This window comes from Hyperolius riggenbachi, chromosome 4 (assembly GCF_040937935.1).
Source record: "Hyperolius riggenbachi isolate aHypRig1 chromosome 4, aHypRig1.pri, whole genome shotgun sequence".
Lineage (NCBI taxonomy): Eukaryota > Metazoa > Chordata > Amphibia > Anura > Hyperoliidae > Hyperolius > Hyperolius riggenbachi.
This window is the reverse complement of record NC_090649.1, coordinates 442,223,594-442,246,533: the sequence shown is the minus strand read 5'-3', so window position 1 is coordinate 442,246,533 and position 22,940 is coordinate 442,223,594. Positions and strand designations below refer to the sequence as shown.

At 46.5% G+C, this 22,940-nt stretch overlaps 1 protein-coding gene across 5 annotated transcripts in view; it reads left to right on the top strand.

Annotated features, from left to right (window-relative positions):
- The window catches only part of LOC137504331 (phosphofurin acidic cluster sorting protein 2-like), a 75,892-nt gene that overhangs the window by 11,770 nt on the left and 41,182 nt on the right, over positions 1–22,940 (top strand). For 4 of the 5 annotated variants that reach the window (XM_068232603.1, XM_068232604.1, XM_068232605.1 and 1 more), the window contains exons 3-9: positions 9,998–10,085; positions 10,222–10,311; positions 10,880–11,005; positions 11,263–11,425; positions 14,122–14,204; positions 14,507–14,593; positions 14,677–14,733. In XM_068232603.1, coding sequence (XP_068088704.1) covers positions 9,998–10,085; positions 10,222–10,311; positions 10,880–11,005; positions 11,263–11,425; positions 14,122–14,204; positions 14,507–14,593; positions 14,677–14,733 — 694 coding nt within the window. The remainder of the gene's footprint in view (positions 1–9,997; positions 10,086–10,221; positions 10,312–10,879; positions 11,006–11,262; positions 11,426–14,121; positions 14,205–14,506; positions 14,594–14,676; positions 14,734–22,940) is intronic. The other variant, XM_068232606.1, reaches the window with a different exon arrangement.

Below are 22,940 nucleotides of genomic sequence, written 5' to 3'. Positions count from 1 at the left end.
CGAGAAATTAAGAAGGGCAGGATGCTCCGAGAAGGTTATTGAAACTTTATTAAAGTCCAGAAAACCATCTACTAACAGAACCTACTACAACATCTGGTTCAAATTTCTTGAATTTGCTAGAGACAAGCAGTTTGATCCTGTTCACCCAACAACTAATCACGTTTTGGACTTCCTGCAAACTGGCTTGGACAAGCAATTAAGCTACTCTGCTCTCAAGATTCAGTTGGCGGCCCTGTCCGCACTAACTGAAACCAGGTGGGCATTTGATCCCCTAGTTGTGCAATTTCTTAAGGGGGTAATGAAGATCAAGCCTCCAAGGAAATCCATCTTCCCTAAGTGGGACCTACCTGCTGTTCTTGATGCATTCATGCATGCTCCATTTGAACCTTGGAAGACTGTACTATATGGCTGTTAACACTGAAAGCAGTCTTTCTGACGGAGGTATCTTTAGCTAGAAGTGTATCGGAATTACAGGCCATAGGAATCAAAGAGCCCTTCCTCACTTTCTTCCCGGACAGGGTGGTCATCAGACCGATTCAACACTTTATACCTAAAGTGTCTACAGTTTATCACTTTAACCAAGATTGGACATTACCTACTTTCTTAGAATCAGACCTGGGAGTGCCACACAAGCTGGACGTGGGACAAGTTCTGAAACTCTATTTACAATGTACAGAATCCTTCAGGAAAACAGAGAGACTGTTTGTTGTTCCTGCAGGTGGCAGGAAAGGTGAGCCTGCGTCGTCCAGGACAATCTCGTCATGGATTGTGAAGGCCATACAGACGGCATTCAAGGCTATTAACCTAGAGCCTCCTCACCAGATCAGTATCGACCTCTTGGGCGGCATTTTCAAAGGTGGCGGCGGACAAGATTTGTCAGGCGGCTAATTGGAGGTCCATACATATCTTTATGCACCACTACAGGGTCGATCCAGCCGCCAATTCCTCGGTCCAGTTTGGCAGATCAGTCTTTATCTGTGGCACCGACTTGACTGATTATACTCATATATTGGACTTGGAGTGCCGATTAAACTTTTTGTACTTGCACCAGCAAACGTTGCCCTCCCTTTCTTTGTTGGGGGATATATATTCTCTAGTTAGTTCCCATAGGTGCTGCCATGAAAGTATAAGGAAAGTGGAAAATTGTATACTTACCGGTAATTTTCATTTCCTGATGCTTCCATGGCAGCACCTAGGACCCACCCTTTCGCTCGGTGAGGTCTCAAAGTACTAGACACCTGGTGGTGGGGGGAGGTGGCTTTAATTTATCTATTCACCTGTCCAATGGGGGTAGAAGGCGGAGCAACTACCCATAGGTGCTGCCATGGAAGCATCAGGAAAGGAACATTACCGATAGGTAAGTATACAATTTTCCGCTATTCTGCTGTGTCATGTCTTATAAACATATTCCTCGGGGCTGTATAGAAATCTCATCAGTCTCTGCACCAGAGGAGCTTAATGTCCTCATCACAGTTACACACTATTATTATACATTTTTATAGCTCTAACATATTCCACAGCACTGTACAGATATCACAGATTCATTCCCATCGGTCTTTGCGCCAGAGGAGTTTACACACTAATGTCCTCAGTACAGTCACATACTTATTATTATACATTTATATAGCCTTGACATATTTCACAGCGCTGTACAGAGATCACTGATCCATTCCCATCTGTCTCTGCACCAGAGGAGTTACAGTCTAATTGCCTCACCACAGTCACACAATGCTATTTTACATTTATATAGCTCTGACATATTGCACAGCGCTGTACAGAGATCTTGGATCCATTCCAGTGGTATCATCCCATCCTGACTTAAAAGGGCTGTTGTAGCCTCTACTTAAAAAAAATAGATCCCACTGCACCCTCCAGCTACTGCCCTGTGTTAATTCTCCCCTGTGCATCAAAATTACTGGAACACCATATGCATACTGAATTAAGCAATTTTCTGTTCTCTAACTTCCTGCTTGATCAGTTCCAGTCTGGCTTTCACACAATCCACTCCACAGAAACAGCCCTTACTAAAGTGGCCAATGATTTTCTTACAGCTAATCCAAAGGTCATTTTCCCATACTCCTCTTTCTTGATCTGTCATCAGCGTTGAACACTGTTGACCACACTTTACTCCTAGAGATCCTTTCATCTATAGGCATAAATGGCCTTGCTCTCTCCTGGTTATCTTCCTATCTCTCTGAAAGGTCTTTTACAGTCTCTTAAGGTGCTCATAAATTACTTGATTTATGGTGTCAATATCAGTCAGATTCATTTATAATGATCGAATCTGCCAGAGATCAATTCCACAACGTGGCCACCTGATTGTAATTTTAAACGATTTTTCAGCCAAAATCGATCTTAATGATCGTACTGGCATGTTGGAAAGATCTCACTCAAACGGGCTTGGTTGGGTGTGCGGCAGTAGTGGCGTTCGATTTCCCGACGACCGACAGTGGGTCTTCCCTTGAAATGTGTTCGCCCAGGCCTGTGGTTAGTGTTGAAGCCGTGGTTAGGCTCACCATCCGTGGGCGCACTCCTCCCATGTCTTCTCTCCATCGCTGCTGGGCACCTATACCACATGACCTCACGGCATGGATGAGATCACACACGGTCCACTGAGTCATGGAGTACAACTGTTGCGATGTAGAGAAGACACAAGAAGCAGCGCGCTAGTGGACAGGTGAACTTTGCAATACTCACCACGGCTCTGAGGGAAGGAGGTACGCATTGCATTGGGGAGATCTAAGGGGCCCAGCAGATGGAGGCGGCTACACAGACTATTGGAAATCTGCAGTATTTTGGCAGCAATCGATCCCTCTCTGATCAGATTCCCCTCCTCTTTTCCATCTACATGCACGGTCTGTGCAACATAATTGACGCATGTCATTTACAACAACACTTATATGCAAATGATACACGACTGTACCTCTCGGCCCCAGACCTTTATTCCCTCCTTAGGGTACCCATATGTTACTCAATTTGTGGCATTTATATCCACCAATAAATTGTAGGAGATGTATAAACATGTATTTTATTTGTAACCCTTCTCCTGGACCCAGTATGTCCTGATATGACCTAGTCCTGGCTACAATCCTAGAAGGGGATACATCTGTATAACCATGTAATATACCCATGTTCCCACCACCACTATGCCCTAGTATGGCCCAGGCTCTGACTGCAGTGATAACAAATAGCAGGAGGTACAGCTGTACAACTATGTATTTTATATATAACCGTTTTCCCACCACCACTTTGTCCTGATATGACCCAGGCCTCGGCTGCAGTGATAACACAGAGCAGGAGATGCAGCTGTATAACCATGTATTTTATATATAACCATTTTCACATCACCAACATGTTCTGATATAAGCCAGCCCCGGCAGCAGTGATAGCACATAGCAGGAGCTGCAGCTGTATGACCATATAGTTTATATATACGGTAACCTTTTCTCATCACCAATATGTCCTGATATGTCCAGGCCCTGGCTGCAGTGATAGCACATAGCAGGATTGTAGGGAGACGTTTCCAGCAGAGCAGAGAGAGAGAGGTGAGACACAGGAATGCTGGAAGGTGGCGTGTCCTTGGCGTGTCACACACAGGAAGTCCAGCTGCTAATGAGGATTATGTTGTGCAGATTAGTGACTAGCAGAGATTAGAGGGGAGCCATGCTCTGTGACCGCCAGTCACCTGACAGATTGTATATAATGTGTTGCAGGCCGTGAACACTCCGGGGGGCTTATATTGTGCTCAGGGGTTCTATGAAATCCCACAAACCTTCCATTATAGGACATTACAAAACCTAGATATCATTGCTGATTACTTATATTGTGCCATCCTCTGCCGTGGTGCTGTACACAGTACACAAGTAAAAACAGAGAAGGGTACAGGATGCAGAAATGGTAGAACAATATAAATTATAGCGACAATTAGAGATGTCGCGAACCTCCGATTTTCGGTTCGCGAACCGGGTTCGCGAACTTCCGCAGAAGGTTCGGTTCGCGGAAAAATTTGCGAACCGCAATAGACTTCAATGGGGAGGCGAACTTTGAAAAATAGAAAAAATTATGCTGGCCACAAAAGTGATGGAAAAGATGTTTCAAGGGGTCTAACACCTGGAGGGGGGCATGGCGGAGTGGGATGCATGCCAAAAGTCCCCGGGAAAAATCTGGATTTGACGCAAAGCAGCGTTTTAAGGGCAGAAATCACATTGAATGCTAAATTGCAGGCCTAACGTGCTTTCAAACATCTTGCATGTGTATACATCAATCAGGGAGTGTAATTAGAGTACTGCTTCACACTGACACACCAAACTCACTGTGTAACGCACCGCAAACAGCTGTTTGTGTAGTGACGGCCATGCTGGACTACTGCGCAACATGGCGTGATTGCTCTTCCTCACTCAGTGATGTCAGGTAATGTGTGACTTCCTTCTCAACTTTCCATGGCATTGTTAAAATGCTTACGTTTTGTTTTTAATTTACATTTTCTACTTGCTGTGTACTTGTTCAGTACCGCTACAATGAGAATCCTGTGGAGGCGGGCAAGTCTGCCATTGTGACCCCGGGTAATGGCCGGGGAATGAGAGGTTTGAATCCGGTGTGGAGCCTGAGCAACGGCTACCACTACACATCCAAGGAGGGCAGCGGGCAGGCATGCACGCCCGCCCGCCCTGAGGTAGTGACCAAAAATGACAATACAGGAGGAGGACTTTCGAGGCCCTGCTGTGTATTTGAAATGAATGTACTTTAAATCCTTTAACGAGAACCAGTTATGGCGGGCAAAGATGACACCACATTCCTTTCACGAGAATCATATGGAGGCGGGCAAGTCTGTCATTTGTGACCCTGGGTAATGGCCGGGGAATGAGGGATGGAATCCGGTGTGGAGCCTGAGAAACGGCTACCACCACACATCCAAGGAGGGCAGCAGGTAGGCATGCACGCCCGCCCCGAGGTAGTGACCAAAAATAACAATACAGGAGGCGGACTTTCGAGGCCCTGCTGTGTATTTGAAATGAATGTACTTTAAATCCTTTAACGAGAACCAGTTATGGCGGGCAAAGATGACACCACATTCCTTTCACGAGAATCATATGGAGGCGGGCAAGTCTGTCATTTGTGACCCCGGGTAATGGCCCGGGAAATGAGGGATGGAATCCGGTGTGGAGCCTGAGAAACGGCTACCACTACACATCCAAGGAGGGCAGCAGGTAGGCACGCACGCCCGCCCCGAGGTAGTGATCAAAAATAACAATACAGGAGGCGGACTTTCGAGGCCCTGCTGTGTATTTGAAATGAATTAACTTTAAATCCTTTAACGGGAATCCGTTATGGAGGGCAAGTCTGCCATTGTCACCGCGGGGAATGAAGGTTGGATTGCGGCCCGAAGTGGGAGCCTGCTGAGACCCATGCTGTAGCTGCCCTGACCGTGCTTTGCAGACCAGGCATCTGTGGTCAGATGGACCCTTGAGCCAGCGGAAGACAAACCAAGTCGAAAGCATTTGCCAAGAATGTTTTACGGAGGGCAAGTTTTTTTGCCCTTTTTTTTTAATTTTTTGAAAATGATAGATGGTTGTATTTTTAAATTGTTTGAAAGTTTAGATGGTTGTATAATTGTTTGAAAGTTTAGATGGTTGTATTTTTAAATTGTTTAAAAGTGTATCCATTCTTCCTCCCCCCCCAGCCACGAACAATACCATGGGAACGTGGAGCAGCAGAAGCCCCCTGTGACGGCTGCCACGGTTGTTCTCCGCTGCTTGTCTTTTGAGGGGTGCTTCTTTTCCTCAGGTGTTCTTGCCATAGCTGTTTGTGCCTTCTCTCCAGGTGCCTTCGTAAAGCACTTGTCCCTACGTGAGAGTTGGCCTTTCCACGGCTCAATTATTGCTGGCAGAGACAACAGATGGCTTTGCTCCGATCTGAGACACACACGTGAAAAAAATTCCAAACCGCTGAGGCCCCCTGGGGTGATGGCGCTACGGTGGCATCAGCAGCAGCTGACGTTGAAGGGCATGTGTGCTCCCTGGCCATAGCTGGCGATACATGGCACCGGACACTGCCCCCAGCTGTTTCTGAGGACGAGCTCCCTCTGCTTCTATCATGGAGTCGTCTCCTCCTACTCCTCTCTGACTCCTCCTCTGAACTGTCCCCCTGGTCATCTCCTCTACCGGGAACATATGTGGTATCCGTATAATCGTCATCATAATCCTCCTGGCCAGCTGCGCTTTCCTCAGACACCTCCTCAAGTGCACCAACTTCAGGTGGTCCACCATCATCCCCATCCACACACGTTACGTCCATACTATCGCCACCTAACTCAGACGTATGAGGTGGTGTACCTGCACCTTCTTGTTGTTGTTGCAGTAGTGGCTGGGAATCAGTGATTTCACCACCACCACCAAATAACTCCTGCGAAGTGTCAAATGCAGCGGATGCGGTGCTTGTTGTAGCGCTGGTGGCTGCGGGAGATGAGGTGTTCTGTGTTAAATACTCAATCACCTCCTCACGATTTTGGGAAGTGATGGCACGTGCCTTCTTCTGAGCACTGTATTTTGGGGCAGGTCCGCATGAAATCACAGCAACACCACCTCGCACAGCCACAGACCTGCCGGTGCCTGGTGGCCTTCCTCTGGGTCTGCCTCTACCTCTTCCTCTACCTGGTTTGTCCATTTTGTCCATCTCGGGGGTATGCTAGCTATATGCAGTGAGGTGGGTTCTCACTCAACACAACAGGTAGTTAGATGCAGTGAGCTGGGTTCACTCAACAGTAAAGGTACTTAAGATGCAGTGAGGTGGGTTCTCACTCAACACAACAGGTAGTTAGATGCAGTGAGGTGGCCAGGTAGGTTCACACTCAACACAACAGGTAATTAGATGCAGTGAGCTGGGTTCACTCAACACAAGGCTAGGTATATGCAGTGATGAGGTGGGTTAAGTAAACACAACAGGTACTGGGTAGTTAGATGCAGTGAGCTGGGTTCACTCAACAGTAAAGGTACTTAAGATGCAGTGAGGTGGGTTCTCACTCAACACAACAGGTAGTTAGATGCAGTGAGGTGGCCAGGTGGGTTCACACTCAACACAACAGGTAATTAGATGCAGTGAGGTGGGTTCACTCAACACAAGGCTAGGTATATGCAGTGATGAGGTGGGTTAAGTAAACACAACAGGTACTGGGTAGTTAGATGCAGTGAGCTGGGTTCACTCAACAGTAAAGGTACTTAAGATGCAGTGAGGTGGGTTCTCACTCAACACAACAGGTAGTTAGATGCAGTGAGGTGGCCAGGTGGGTTCACACTCAACACAACAGGTAGTTAGATGCAGTGAGCTGGGTTCACTCAACAGTAAAGGTACTTAAGATGCAGTGAGGTGGGTTCTCACTCAACACAACAGGTAGTTAGATGCAGTGAGGTGGCCAGGTGGGTTCACACTCAACACAACAGGTAGTTAGATGCAGTGAGCTGGGTTCACTCAACACCACGCTAGGTATATGCAGTGATGATGTGGGTTAAGTAAACACAACAGGTACTGGGTAGTTAGATGCAGTGAGCTGGGTTCACTGAACAGTATACAGTAAAGGTACTTAAGATGCAGTGAGCTGGGTTCTCACTCAACACAACAGGTAGTTAGACTTAGATGCAGTGAGCTGGGTTCACTCAACACAACGCTAGGTATATGCAGTGATGAGGTGGGTTAAGTAAACACAACAGGTACTGGGTAGTTAGATGCAGTGAGCTGGGTTCACTCAACACAAAGCTAAGTATATGCAGTGATGAGGTGGGTTAAGTAAACACAACAGGTACTGGGGTATATGCAGTACTGGGTAGTACAATGTGCAGCTCCCTGTCACACACACAGGCAGTCAGTCACTGAATGTGCTGGGCTGCTGGCAGTGGCACACACACTATCAATTAGCAAGGCTGTGCATGCAACAAAAGTGTCAGAAAAAAAAAATGTACAGGTTGAGCTCTGAAAAGAGCTGTTGCTGGGTGCTTTAAAAGCAATATTAATCAGTCAGGAACAAGCAAAGCAGCCTAGAACCTAACTAATCTGTCCCTAAGAGAAAAAGTCTGCAGCAGCTGTCCCTTTCCTCTCTCTAGCAGGCACACGAGTGACTGTAATGGCCGCCGGAGGCTGCCTTATATAAGGGGGGGTGGGGCTCCAGGGCTTACTGTAGCCTGAATGGCTACAATGTGCCTGCTGACTGTGATGCAGAGGGTCAAAGTTGACCCTCATAGTGCATTATGGGGCGAATCGAACTTCCGGAAAAGTTCGCCTGGCGCAGGCGAACGCGAACCCCCAATGTTCGCCTGGAACCGTTCGCCGGCGAACCGTTCGGTACACCTCTAGCGACAATTGTACAGTAATTAACAAATACTGTATACAACAACTAAAGGTAGCCATACACTAGTCCATCTCGACCATGTGATAGATCCTTCTCTGATAGGACCTGTTCAGAGAGGGCTGTATTGCCTGCCCACACACTGCACACAGATTTCTGATAGATTTCAGCATGAACTCTATTGGAACTCGTCCTAGTGGTTCAGTAAACATTCAATAATGGTAAACTACCTCTCCAGGTCCCGGCCAATCTCAGTTTTAAGTCTATGGGAGCAACGCCTGGTACAGTAAACTCTGATATAATAGCCCATGGTTGACTGCTCTCTTCAAGGTGGTTGCAGGTGAGTTGATGCCTGATAACATTTGTAAGACAAGAATGACTCCGGCGCTGGATATACAGTACTGTACAAATAAGCAGCCTGGGGGAAATGCCCGCAGAGGTATCGGAGCCACTCACAGGAAACTAGTGGCTGCCTCTATTTAGTGGCGGCTGCAGTTTTTAAGGAGCCCTGGATACTGTACTAGCGATTTGTCCAGCCTGGCTATGCAGCCCTAAGGTATACTTAAAGGACAACTGTAATGAGTGATATGGAGGCTGCCATATTTATTTCATTTTAACCAATACCAGTTGCCTGGCTGATCCTCCCCCTGATACTTTTAGCCACAGACCCTGTACAAGCATGTAGCAGATTAGCTGCAGCCTGAGAGATTAGCTGCATCCTTGTTTCTGGTGTTATTCAGACACTACTGCAGCCTGAGAGATCACCAGGGCTGCCAGGCAATTGGTATTGTTTAAAGTGTTCCCCAGCCTAAGCTCGGGTACAAAATCAGATAGATACTTACCTAAAGAGAGGGAAGCCTCAGGATCTTACTGAGGTTTACCTCTGTATTCTAATGTCTCCTGTCGCTGAGTGCGGCCACCCAGAAGATTAGGGACAAGGCATTGACGCTAATCAGATCAGGGCCACGCAGCTCCTTTTCCTGATTCATGGCCGCGCCGTACTACTGCACAAGAGTGGGCGGGCTCACACGGCTAGAGTGCGGCCATAAATAAGGAAGTGGAGCTGTGCAGCTCTGATGTGGAGGGGGCCGCGCTCTGCAACGGAGGGCTTTAGACAAGCGAGGGAAGCCTCAATAGGATCCTGAGGCTTCCCTCTCTTCAGGAGACAATCTTGTTTTGAACCCAAGCTCTTGCTACAGTTGCCTTTTAACCTCGTAGTCCACCAAATGTGCAAGTGCTTGTACTGCACCTCCATTGAGAGGACAGAGCTGCTCCTTTGTAGCAGAGAATGTACCAGGGCATGCTGGGCCATTTCTAGGACAATTTCTGATATAGTAAACTTCTGAAATAGTAAACCACTTTTCCCGGTCTCTTTGAGTTTACTATAACGAGATAATACTGTATTCCCTGGTAGTCTAGTGGTCCCCCCATTCCCTCACAGCATTCCCTGGTAATCTAGTGGTCCCCCCCATTCCCTCACAGCATTCCCTGGTAATCTAGTGGTCCCCCCCATTCCATCACAGCATTCCCTGGTAATCTAGTGGTCCCCTCACACACAGGCACCCTAAAGACAGATTTGTGGCACAAGTCCCAAATCTGTCCTGCTTGCGAGTGGAGTGGACACGCCTGAAACTGATTATGATGGTGTTGGTATTTCCACAGAATCTGCAGTCTGACATTGAAGAAGTTGTTGGTTTTGAGGGAGCTGGACAGAGATCTAAACTCTGTGGTGATTGCGGTGAAGCTGCAGGTAATTAAAATTTATATACAACTAGCAATTGAGGGCCTGTTGGGCACAGGCAAGTTGGAGGATGGCAATGTGTAGAAATTGTAGATGTAAGGAGAATTAGTACTGTGTAGTATTATGTTTGACTGTCTCCTTCCAGGGATCCAAGAGAGTCCTCCGGTCCAATGAGTACCAGCTTCCCCCGTGTGGCGTGATGGAGACAGACCTGGAGCTCACCTTCTCCCTCCAGGTAGTTTATTATATCGTCTCTTCTTTCCTACCTGTATCTCCTTGATTTTCTTCATGTCCATCCCGTTATCTCAATGCAAGCTACATGATATGAGTCATTGCTTGGCTCATACACAAGTCCAACATAATGCACAACACGTTATTTAAAAGACAAGTACGTACACACACGCCAACCAACTCACTTAAATACAAGCTAAACGACAAACCGCACAACATGTCTGCATTCAAAAACCATAAAGTTGTTCAAACGACTTGTACATACGTTCCAACCTGCATGATAGTTGGGCAGTTTGATCCACCGGTTGGAACCTGTTATCAGTTGATCGTCTGTTTTTTTTTACCAACCCAACTATCTGCCAACAGACCAAGTTTAGAAGATAGGCAGATCGTTGGGACATGTGTATGAACCCTAGTTGGAGGACATACCAGTAGCCCTTGGTTGAATTCTGTTGGCCAGGATGTGTCTGATGGCCTCAGGTGGACCTTTGCAGACCTGCTTATACTGCATCTGATGTGGAGCACAGAATAAACATAATGATGGTGGATTTCCTTTTGTCTGCTTCCTTTAGTATCCTCATTTCCTGAAGAGAGACTCCAACAACTTACAGATTATGCTGCAGAGGCGTAAACGCTACAAGAACCGCACCATTCTGGGCTACAAGTCTTTGGCCATCGGAGTGATTAACATGGCAGAGGTAACGCGCTTCATTCCTTCTGTTGTACTTCCTAGAGGAAGGTCAATTACTTCTTGTACCCCGCTCCATGTTTAGTTTCTGGAACTGGTAGAGGATGTAACATTTAGTGTTGTGTTCCACCAATGGAATGAGCTGATCATAATGGCAGAGATATACCGTAGTTATCCCATCTCTGGTCTCCCATGTGGGAAATTTACAGCCTTGGGCAGTAATGGTTAGTGGTGAGGAGATATCATGTATTTCTCTGTGTTGTACAGGTGATGCAACGCCCTACAGAGGGGATGAAGGTTCTTGATCTCCATGGAAACAGGAAGGACCCAGCTATACGAGTGGCTGAAATCAGTATCTTCTCGTTGTCAAGCCAACCCATTGATCATGAGGAAGTTACCACAGTGACTCGTCCAAAGATCAAAGGCCTCGGTGAGACCTCCAACATTTTTCTTCAATCAGGCACTAGTGTACTCCATAGGGCCATGGTTTCCATACTTAACACTGATTTACTACCCTCCCCCCCCCATGGCCACTTCATAGGACCATGGTTTACACACCTTATACTGCGCTTTACTACTCCCTCACCTGTACTCCATAGGGCCATAGTTTACATACCTTACACTGCGCTTCACTACTGTCCCGTCTGTACTCCATAGAGCCATGGTTTCCATACCTTACACTTTGGTTCACTACTCCCCCACCTGTACTCCATAGGGCCAAGGTTTCCATACTTTACACTGCGCTTCACTACTGTCCCATCTGTACACCATAGAGCCATAGTTTCCACACCTTACACTGTGCTTCACTACTCCCCCACCTGTACTCTATAGGGCCATGTTTTCCATACTTTGCACTGTGCTTCACTACTCCCCCCCCCCCCCCCTTACACACCTGTACTCTATAGGGCCATACTTTCCATACCTTGCACTGTGCTTCTCTACTCCCCCACCTGTACTCCATAGGGCCATGGTTTCCACACCGTACATTGTGCTTCCCTACCCCAACACCTGTACTCCATAGGGCCATGGTTTCCATACCTTGCACTGTGCTTCACTACTCCCCCACCTGTACTCTATAAGGCCATGTTTTCCATACCTTGCACTGTGCTTCACTACTCCCCCACCTGTACTCTATAGGGCCATGGTTTCCATACCGTACACTGTGCTTCACTACTCCCCCACCTGTACTCCATAGGGCCATGGTTTCCATACCTTGCACTGTGCTTCACTACTCCCCCACCTGTACTCTATAAGGCCATGTTTTCCATACCTTGCACTGTGCTTCACTACTCCCCCCACCTGTACTCTATAGGGCCATGGTTTCCATACCTTACACTTTGCTTCACTACTCCCCCACCTGTACTCTATAGGGCCATCATCCATGGTTTACATACCTTGCACTATGCTTCTCTACTCCCCCACCTGTACTCCATAGGGCCATGGTTTACATACTGTACACTGTGCTTCATTACTCCCCCACCTGTACTCCATAGGGCCATAGTTTACATACCTTATACTGTGATTCACTACTCCCCCACCTGTACTCCATAGGGCCATAGTTTACATACCTTATACTGTGATTCACTACTCCCCCACCTGTACTCCATAGGGCCATGGTTTCCATACCTTACACTTTGCTTCGCTACTCCCCCACCTGTAATCTATAGGGCCATGGTTTCCATACCTTACACTTTGCTTCGCTACTCCCCCACTTTTACTCCATAGGGCCATGGTTTCCATACCTTGCACTGTGCTTCACTACTCCCCCACCTGTACTCTATAAGGCCATGTTTTCCATACCTTGCACTGTGCTTCACTACTCCCCCACCTGTACTCTATAGGGCCATGGTTTCCATACCGTACACTGTGCTTCACTACTCCCCCACCTGTACTCCATAGGGCCATGGTTTCCATACCTTGCACTGTGCTTCACTACTCCCCCACCTGTACTCTATAAGGCCATGTTTTCCATACCTTGCACTGTGCTTCACTACTCCCCCCACCTGTACTCTATAGGGCCATGGTTTCCATACCTTACACTTTGCTTCACTACTCCCCCACCTGTACTCTATAGGGCCATCATCCATGGTTTACATACCTTGCACTATGCTTCTCTACTCCCCCACCTGTACTCCATAGGGCCATGGTTTACATACTGTACACTGTGCTTCATTACTCCCCCACCTGTACTCCATAGGGCCATAGTTTACATACCTTATACTGTGATTCACTACTCCCCCACCTGTACTCCATAGGGCCATAGTTTACATACCTTATACTGTGATTCACTACTCACCCACCTGTACTACTTAGGGCCATGGTTTCCATACCTTACACTATGCTACACTACTCCCCCACCTGTAATCTATAGGGCCATGGTTTCCATATCACACTGTGCTTCACTACTCCCCCACCTGTACTCTATAGGACCATGGTTTCCATACCTTACACTGTACTTCACTACTCGCCCGCCTGTACTACTTAGGGCCATGGTTTCCATACCTTACACTTAGCTTCACTACTCCCCCACCTGTACTCTATAGGACCATGGTTTCCAAACCTTACACTGTGCTTCACTACTCCCCCATGTATACTCCATTGGGTCATGGTTTCCATACCTTACACTGTGCTTCACTACTCACCCGCCTGTACTACTTAGGGCCATGGATTTCATACCTTACACTATGCTTCACTACTCCCCCACCTGTAATCTATAGGGCCATGGTTTACAAATCACACTGTGCTTCACTACTCCCCCATGTATACTCCATTGGGCCATGGTTTCCATACCTTTTGCTGTACCTCATCTGCTTCCCCAAACATAGTTCACAAGGCTTTGGGTTTCCCTTACACTTTGCCTCTTTAATGGCTAATACTATTTCACACAACTATGGCTTCCTTTTCTCACACCGCGCCCCACCACTTTCACACCTAACTTTGTAGGACCACAGCTTACACTAGCTTACACTTTCCGGCACTTTGTTCCCCACAAATCTCTTATTTAAAATGTTGTGCTACATGAGGGAGATAACTACTGTCTGTGTGGCAAATGATTGCCCGCAAGATCACACCCACCTTATAACTAAAGAAGATAGTAATGTCCTGTGTCATTGTCCCATCCTACAGATGCTGATCACTACTGGGAGGAGGAAGATGAGGAGGACACATATTCCTCAGAACCAGAAGGCAGCGATGAAGGCCAAGGCCAGGTAAAATCTGCTTTTCCATTATTGCAGATCTGCTTCACACAGTCCCTTTGTAGTCTGCAGCAGTCCTGTCACATATATTCTGGCTGGGGATGTTCTCCCACATCCCATAATGCCACTGAGAGCAGGAATTAGGGAGTAGCCTCCTCAGGGATATAAATACCCTGAAGTTGTTACATGCTCTGTAGTAATAGTCCCTCATTAGCAGCAGTTGCTGCTATTCTCTCTGCTGTTGGAGGGGAAGTGATAACGAGATATAATTGTCAGCTCTCCCTTCTCTGATAATCCTGCCTGTGTCTCCTCAGGATGTGGACGATGAAGAGGAGGAGATCCGCAGACCCAACAAGAAGCTGAGCAGGAAGCTCCTCCGCAGCACGTCACTCAGCCGGCAGGTAATACAACCACTCTGCGCAGCTGCATCCGACAAGAGGACCTGTCACTCCTTATCAATAATCATGTCCTCTTTCATTCACAGCCAAATTTTAAACAGAAGTTTGTGTCATTATTGAAGAGATTCAAAGTAAATGATGATGTGAGTTTTCTGAAAATCACTCTTCCCATATGAGACCCACTTCCATATCTATAACATCTGATTACATACATATATACATCATTTTTATATAACACCCATTTGCATGTATAATTTCTGATTTTATATATACAGTCGTGACCAAACGTTTTCAGAATGGCACACATACTGGTTATCACAAAGTTTGCTGCTTTCGTTTTTACGATGACAATTTGATTATATATTGACATTTCCATTGAATTGTGTCCCAAAAGGATCTGCTGAGATCATTTCAGTAATCTTCTTGTTAACACAGGTGAGAGTGTTGATGAGCATAAGGCTGGATATCATTCTGTCATGCTGATTTAGTTAGAATAGCAGACTGGATGCTTTAAAGAGACTCTGAAGCAAGAATAAATCCCGCTTCAGAGCTCATAGTTAGCAGGGGCACGTGTGCCCCTGCTAAACCGCCGCTATAGCGCCGCTAAACGGGGGTCCCTTCACCCCCCAAACCCCCCACTGCGACACTTGGTCGCAGACTTGGTCGCTCCTGGAGGCAGGGCTAACTGCTGCAGCCCTGCCTCCAGTCGCGTCTATCAGCGGCGCATCGCCGCCTCTCCCCCGCCCCTCTCAGTGAAGGAAGACTGAGAGGGGCGGGGGAGAGGCGGAGATACGCGCTGACAGATGCGCGTGGGGCAGGGCTGCGGCGGTTAGCCCTACCCCAACCAGGAAGCGCTCCCCCGCTGTTCGGAGGGGATTTGGGGGTGAAGGGACTCCCGTTTAGGGGCGCGATAGCGGCGGTTTAGCAGGGGCACACGTGCCCCTGCTATCTATGAGGTCTGAAGCGAGATTTATTCTCGCTTCAGACTCTCTTTAAAAGGAGGTTGATGTTTGAAATCCTTGTTCTTCCTCTGTTAACCATGGTTACTTGCATGGAAACACACGTGGTCATCATTGTGCTGCATAAGAAAAGGGCTTCACAGGAAAGGATATTGCTTCTACTTAGATTGCACCTAAATCAACCATTTACTGGATCATCAAAAACTTTGAGGAGAGGTTCAATTGCTGTGAAGAAGTCTTCAGGGTGCCCAAGAAAGTCCCACAAGTGCCAGGACCTAGAGTTGTACTCACGAGTCCCGAAGGACTAAAATTCGTGATACAAACGAGGCTTAATTGCCTCAGCTGTGCGGCTGGGAGAGAGGGGGTTACTTAACCATAAGTCAGTTGTCTTCCATACGTCCCAAACGTCTTGCACGCATCCTATGGGACTGTTATGATCGCTTCTGTAGCGTTTACTGCTGACTGCACTGGTATTGCAAACCAAGCAGTTCTAATGTCATTACATGCATTTGCTTGCATAGTTTGGTTTGCACTTAAACTAGTTGCTGATTCCATCTGCAGTCGCTCTGAAGTTTATGACAGTTTAATATGCTTTTGTGTAAACAAACATTGTCTGCTGCAGTGGAGGGGCGGTCCCTTTCCTGCAGGCTGCATATCATTGTCTGCCTTTTCCTGCTATCAGCCTGTGATTAATTACCATTCACTTGTGTGGGAATCTGCAGGTCTGCTCCCATTGGATGACCTCAGTATAAAGAACTGCTTCCTGCAATGCCTCATGGGCTATCATAGTTTCAGACTCTATCTGTTACTCTGCTCGTGCCCCACCTCGTTCCTGGTCCGTGTGGACTGCGCTGACTCCTGCGAAGGGGTCAGCGAGTCCTCCTAGTTCTGCTCTTGTTCTAGAAGTTGCTACTTGCTTGTCTTGTGTCATATATTGGTTCATCGCCAATATATACGCATACTTGCGCATTTTGTTATTTTCCTTGTATTCGTGTTACGTTAATATATCAGTGTCGCTGATATATACGTACACGAACTGTTTATTTCCTGTGTTCAGCTAGTCAGTTTTCCAGCACGTTTTGGTAGTTTGCGCGTATCGTGAACACCCGTGCTGAGCTAGTTATCCTGTTCCTGGTCCTGTTTGTGGATTGCGTTCATCTCTGCGAAGAGATAACGAATCCTTCTGAATCCTGTTCCTGGTCCTGTTTGTGGATTGCGTTCATCTCTGCGAAGAGATAGCGAATCCTTCTGAGTCCTGTTCCCTGTATTACTTCAGTCTTAGTCAGAGTTCCTGCTTATGTCATATATCGGTTCATTGCCAATATATACATATGTTAGTCAGACGTTACGAATAGTTTCATTGATAGCTGTAATTGTAATACGCTAGGAAAACATACTTATTGTATATTTATCTGTGTTACGTTCATCTATCTCGATCCTGCTATTTCCTGTCTCTCCTGTCCTGTCTTTGTGAGGCACGCCATCGCCGCAACGCATTGGCTGCCTCATTCCAGTCTGTCTGGTTTTGGACGCTTGCTGTCGCTAAGTAATCGCTAGCTATCAAGCGTTCATTCTGTCTACCTGTCCTGATCTCCTCAGTCCTGGTTTATGCGCTCAGCGCTACCTTGCGCTGAGACGTTATTACGAAAGTGTTTGTGGCTGTCAGATCTGCACCGGCTCTGTGCGCCACAATCTCCTATTGGAGTCAGTCCTCCCCTCCACTATACTAGGGATAGCCTGATCCCTTGTGCTGGTGTGTGTACCTCCTTCACGTCAGTTTATGTGTTGTATGCTGACTGTGGAGATTACACCCCCAAGCTTAACATTATGATAGCCCCATTACCAATCCCCATTGTGGGGGGGGTTCCCAGCAAAAATGACACTGTTTGTTTTGGTTCCTGTTCCTTTAAGAAATTTGAGAAGCTCAATTCTGAAACAGAAAATGAGTTTTTTTCTGAATGTGCCAGGTTCCTGGCCAATCCTGAGCTCCAGGCTACTCCTGTTTCAACGTGGGCCCCCCAGCTAGTTTATGTTTTATTTAAGGGAAGATTGTTTCAGTGGGCCTACGATGTCTTGGATCATACCAATTTAAAAGAAAGACCACTGGAATTTCTAGCGTTTGTGATCCATAACTGGCTGCGCAAAACCGATTTGCCTAGCCCTTTTGATAAGCTCCTGGCAGCTTGTCAATCAGCTGCTCCTTCTACTGCCTACAAAAATAATCAGCAAGCAGATAATTGTTCTGATAACTTTTCTTCTGCTAAGGCAGCAGGGTCTAAAGCCAAACGTAAACGCTCCAAAAGAAAAGCGTTACAATCAGCGGAGTCGTTGCCCTTGGCGACTGCGCATCAGATCTGTAACGAGACTCCACCATTAGCAGATAATGAAATTCAGTCACCATTCAGGGGAGTCAAATGGACCTATGAAACTACTAATGAACTTTCATTGCTAGCCAGGGAAAATAAAGGTTCTTGTTTAAATGAATTATCTGAATATGATTATGAAGATATATTACAGAGTATTGAACAGATCAATTTATTCGTGCAGCAAGGGAAATTTGCATACACTACAGTTCAATACTTGCTACAGGTATTGGAGATCCTTAGGAATAAGAAATCGGCCAATCACCTGCTAAATAACCCAATGTATGTTTCTGCCACTAACACATTTGCTAACTATGATCAGCCGGAATGCTCAGCTGTTAAATATGCATGGGATCCTCCATTTGAGAAAGGAGAGATGGAAGCTCTGGTCTATGAATGGAAGAAAGATGCAAGTTCATTTTGTCAGTTTTACAGTGCAAAAAGTGAATTAGTATTGAATGCATGCATTAAGTCTGCTTATAACCTAATAAAAACTGGTGTGTGTGGGTATGACTTTGTGGCTCCATTGATCGATGTGTGGAGAATGATTCTGGACGATTTTTATGCAATTCAATCAGTTGATACCAGGGAAGACACACTGTCAAGTGGAGATTGTTCCACTTCCTCAGTTCCTGAGGACTCGCCTGCTTCAGCACCTTTGGCTGATTCAGCGAGTGATTCTGAGCTCCTTTTGTGTGAAATTGAAGTTCCTGTAATTCCACCCTGTACCATGGATAACTCAGTGTTACTTCCCAGTAAGACAGAAATTACTAATACTTCCTTAATCTTGCCCTGCACAAATCTCTCAGCAGAGGACCCAGAGGTCCTGCTGACTTTCGAGTCCAGCCTAGCTAGTACTCATGACTCTTTGTTTAGTGAAACAGACACCAGAAAAATCTTGCCTGTCTCTGCAAACACTTCTGCAGAAATTACCTGTGTTAATAAAGTTCAACTCCTGTCTGATCCAGCAGATGCCAATAGATGCACTTCATCAGTTTCCGAGTCCCAGCAATCCTGTCTAGTAAACTCAGAACCCCAGCATCTGAATTTTCCAATTTTACAAATGAATGGTGATTCAGATGCGCAAACATTGTGTCTTGATCTTCCTGTTTCTACACCTCGCTCTAGTTTCGTGAATAGCTCAGAGCATCTGCTATGTGAACCTGAAATCGCAGAATTATTACCTTGTTCAGAAAATTTTCCAATAAATTTGCCCTGTACCATGAATTGTGCAGTAGATCTCTCCAATGAAACTCAGGTCACAGAATCATTATGCTGTCCAGCAGGTGCTTCCATGGTTTTGCCCTGCAATATGGACTGTTCAGTGATCCTGTCCAGTGAAGCTGTGGTCGCAGAGTCTTATGCTTCACCCAGTACTTTGGATACTTTAAACCCTTTAGCAGAGGAGGCTGAAGCACTGCTTACCTCAGTTGGTGTTGCAGTAATATTCACTTGTCTAGCAGCTGTTTTGGAATTACAGTCTGCTCTAATAAAACTTGATGAATTTCTGCCCAGCGAAGCAGAAGCCATTGAAATATTGTCCTCGTCAGCAAGTGTGTTAGATACCTTGCCCTGTACATAGTCTGATTTAACCAATGTTGTTGAGTCCCTCTCCAGTGTTGTAACAGCCGAGGAACTCCAGCCCTGTCCTCTGAATGTTTCAAAAGTCTTGCCCTGTAACATGGATAATTCTGACTCGCTGGAAAAAATAATAGAAATCTCAGAATTTCAGTCCGGGTTAATGAGTGTTTCTGAAACCCAGCCCTGTATCCTGGAAAATTCTGGTTCTCTGGCCGGTGTGGCAGAAGTTCCAGAGCCCCCTTCCTGTCCAGTGAGTTACTCAGTTTTGCCTAGTTCAGTGGGGATTGCTGCAATATTGACTTGTTTTGCAGCCCTTCATGAGCTCCAGTCCAGTGTATGTGATGAGTCTCTGTCTAGTCCAGAAGAAGCTATGGGAACCCTGTCTAGTTCAGTGCATACATCAGAAGATTTGCCCTGTCTTGTAAATGCCCCTGAACATGATTTGTTAATAACCCTGCTGGAATCAGCGACATCTAAGTCTGATCCTGCAGTTTTTAGTGAGAATCCAGTAACTATGAAGTCTAGTCATGATGAATTTTTTTTGCCCAGTTCTGGTTTCGGTCCTGTCTTGACTGACTTTGAGGTTCGCAGTTCCTTGACATGCCCAGAGGTTTCTCTTGTGCCGGTGTGCCCAGATGTGCTTCGTATGCCAGACTGCCCAGATGTGTCTGTGTTAGCGTGCTCACGTGCTTCCCTAGTGGAGACATGTTCTGATGTTGCCGGTTGGCCTGCATGCCCGGAGATGGTTCTGGTCCCTAAAAGCCCTGATCTTGATGTTTGTCCTTGTGACCCTGACTCTGGAGTTGCCCTGGGTTCCATAGGGGTTCTTGATAGTTCTCCATGTGAGCCTAAGGGGCGTTCTGACCTGTGGGGATCTCTTTGGAGCTTCCAAGTGTTCTGGGAGATCTCTGAGGAAACTTGTCCTGGTACCTTGGACTGGTTCAACGGTGGGTTTTGTGTTGGTAGGGACAGTTCCGGTGGGCATTGCAAAGGCTTTGGCGTTTTTGGACAGTCCTTGGAAGGCGGTGGGTATCGCGCAGAGAGTTTCTTGGGGTTGTTTTCTGGAAGTCGTGGTTCTGATGGGTGTCACACTGAGGCTTGTAGTGCTGACGGGCATGGTTCGGTAGGTTCTGGTTCCAATTGGTCTAGTTTTGGTGAGACTGATTCGGGAATTTGGTTTTGTCGGACGGATCCGACCTTCATGAATTTTCAGTCAGATCAGTTTGCTGGATTTCCCACTTCTGATTTTTTGGTTTGGGTGGTTCAGGAGAAATATGTCAGTTTTCATAGGCGTCCAGAGGCCGCGTTTAAGGGAGGGGGTACTGTTATGATCGCTTCTGTAGCGTTTACTGCTGACTGCACTGGTATTGCAAACCAAGCAGTTCTAATGTCATTACATGCATTTGCTTGCATAGTTTGGTTTGCACTTAAACTAGTTGCTGATTCCATCTGCAGTCGCTCTGAAGTTTATGACAGTTTAATATGCTTTTGTGTAAACAAACATTGTCTGCTGCAGTGGAGGGGCGGTCCCTTTCCTGCAGGCTGCATATCATTGTCTGCCTTTTCCTGCTATCAGCCTGTGATTAATTACCATTCACTTGTGTGGGAATCTGCAGGTCTGCTCCCATTGGATGACCTCAGTATAAAGAACTGCTTCCTGCAATGCCTCATGGGCTATCATAGTTTCAGACTCTATCTGTTACTCTGCTCGTGCCCCACCTCGTTCCTGGTCCGTGTGGACTGCGCTGACTCCTGCGAAGGGGTCAGCGAGTCCTCCTAGTTCTGCTCTTGTTCTAGAAGTTGCTACTTGCTTGTCTTGTGTCATATATTGGTTCATCGCCAATATATACGCATACTTGCGCATTTTGTTATTTTCCTTGTATTCGTGTTACGTTAATATATCAGTGTCGCTGATATATACGTACACGAACTGTTTATTTCCTGTGTTCAGCTAGTCAGTTTTCCAGCACGTTTTGGTAGTTTGCGCGTATCGTGAACACCCGTGCTGAGCTAGTTATCCTGTTCCTGGTCCTGTTTGTGGATTGCGTTCATCTCTGCGAAGAGATAACGAATCCTTCTGAATCCTGTTCCTGGTCCTGTTTGTGGATTGCGTTCATCTCTGCGAAGAGATAGCGAATCCTTCTGAGTCCTGTTCCCTGTATTACTTCAGTCTTAGTCAGAGTTCCTGCTTATGTCATATATCGGTTCATTGCCAATATATACATATGTTAGTCAGACGTTACGAATAGTTTCATTGATAGCTGTAATTGTAATACGCTAGGAAAACATACTTATTGTATATTTATCTGTGTTACGTTCATCTATCTCGATCCTGCTATTTCCTGTCTCTCCTGTCCTGTCTTTGTGAGGCACGCCATCGCCGCAACGCATTGGCTGCCTCATTCCAGTCTGTCTGGTTTTGGACGCTTGCTGTCGCTAAGTAATCGCTAGCTAGCAAGCGTTCATTCTGTCTACCTGTCCTGATCTCCTCAGTCCTGGTTTATGCGCTCAGCGCTACCTTGCGCTGAGACGTTATTACGAAAGTGTTTGTGGCTGTTCAGATCTGCACCGGCTCTGTGCACCACAATCTCCTATTGGAGTCAGTCCTCTCCTCCACTAAACTGGGGATATCCTGATCCCTTGTGCTGGTGTGTGTACCTCCTTCACGTCAGTTTATGTGTTGTATGCTGACTGTGGAGATTACACCCCCAAGCTTAACAGGGACGCATTGCAAGACTCACTACCGCACTTCCTCCTTTTGGCTTGAAGGAGGAAGTGCGTGGTAGTCAAATCACTTGAATTTGTGATTTGAATCACAAATTTGAGTCCTTCAGGACTCGTGAGCACAACTCTGCTAGGACCATCTGCTAAATTGGAGTGCCACCAGTACAGAGCTTGCTCAGGAATGGCAGCTGGCAGGTGTGAGTACTTCTGCATGCACTGTGAGGTGAAGACTTTTGGAGGATGGCCTGGTGTCAAAAAGGGCAGCAAAGAAGCCACTTTCAAGAAAAACATCATTGACAGGCTGATATTCTGCAAAAAGTACAGGGTTTGACTGGTGAGGACTGGGGTAAAGTCATTTTCTCTGATGAAGCTCCTTTCTGAATGTTTGGTATCTGGCAAAATGATTGTCCTTAGAAGAAAAGGTGAGCGCTACCATCAGTCCTGTCTCATGCCTTTCATCCAAGGGAGTGGGCTTGCTCACAATTTTGCCTAAGAACACAGCAGTGAATAGAGAATGGTTTTAAAACATCCTCTGACAGCAACTTACTCAAACCATCTGAGAACAATTTGGTGAAGAACAATGCTTTTTTCCAGTATGATGAAGACCTCTGGCACGGTGCCATAAGGCCAAAGTGATAACTAGGTTGCATGGGGAACAAATCATAAAAGTTTGGGTCCATGGCCAGGAAACTCCCCAGACCTTCATCCAACTGAGAACTTGTG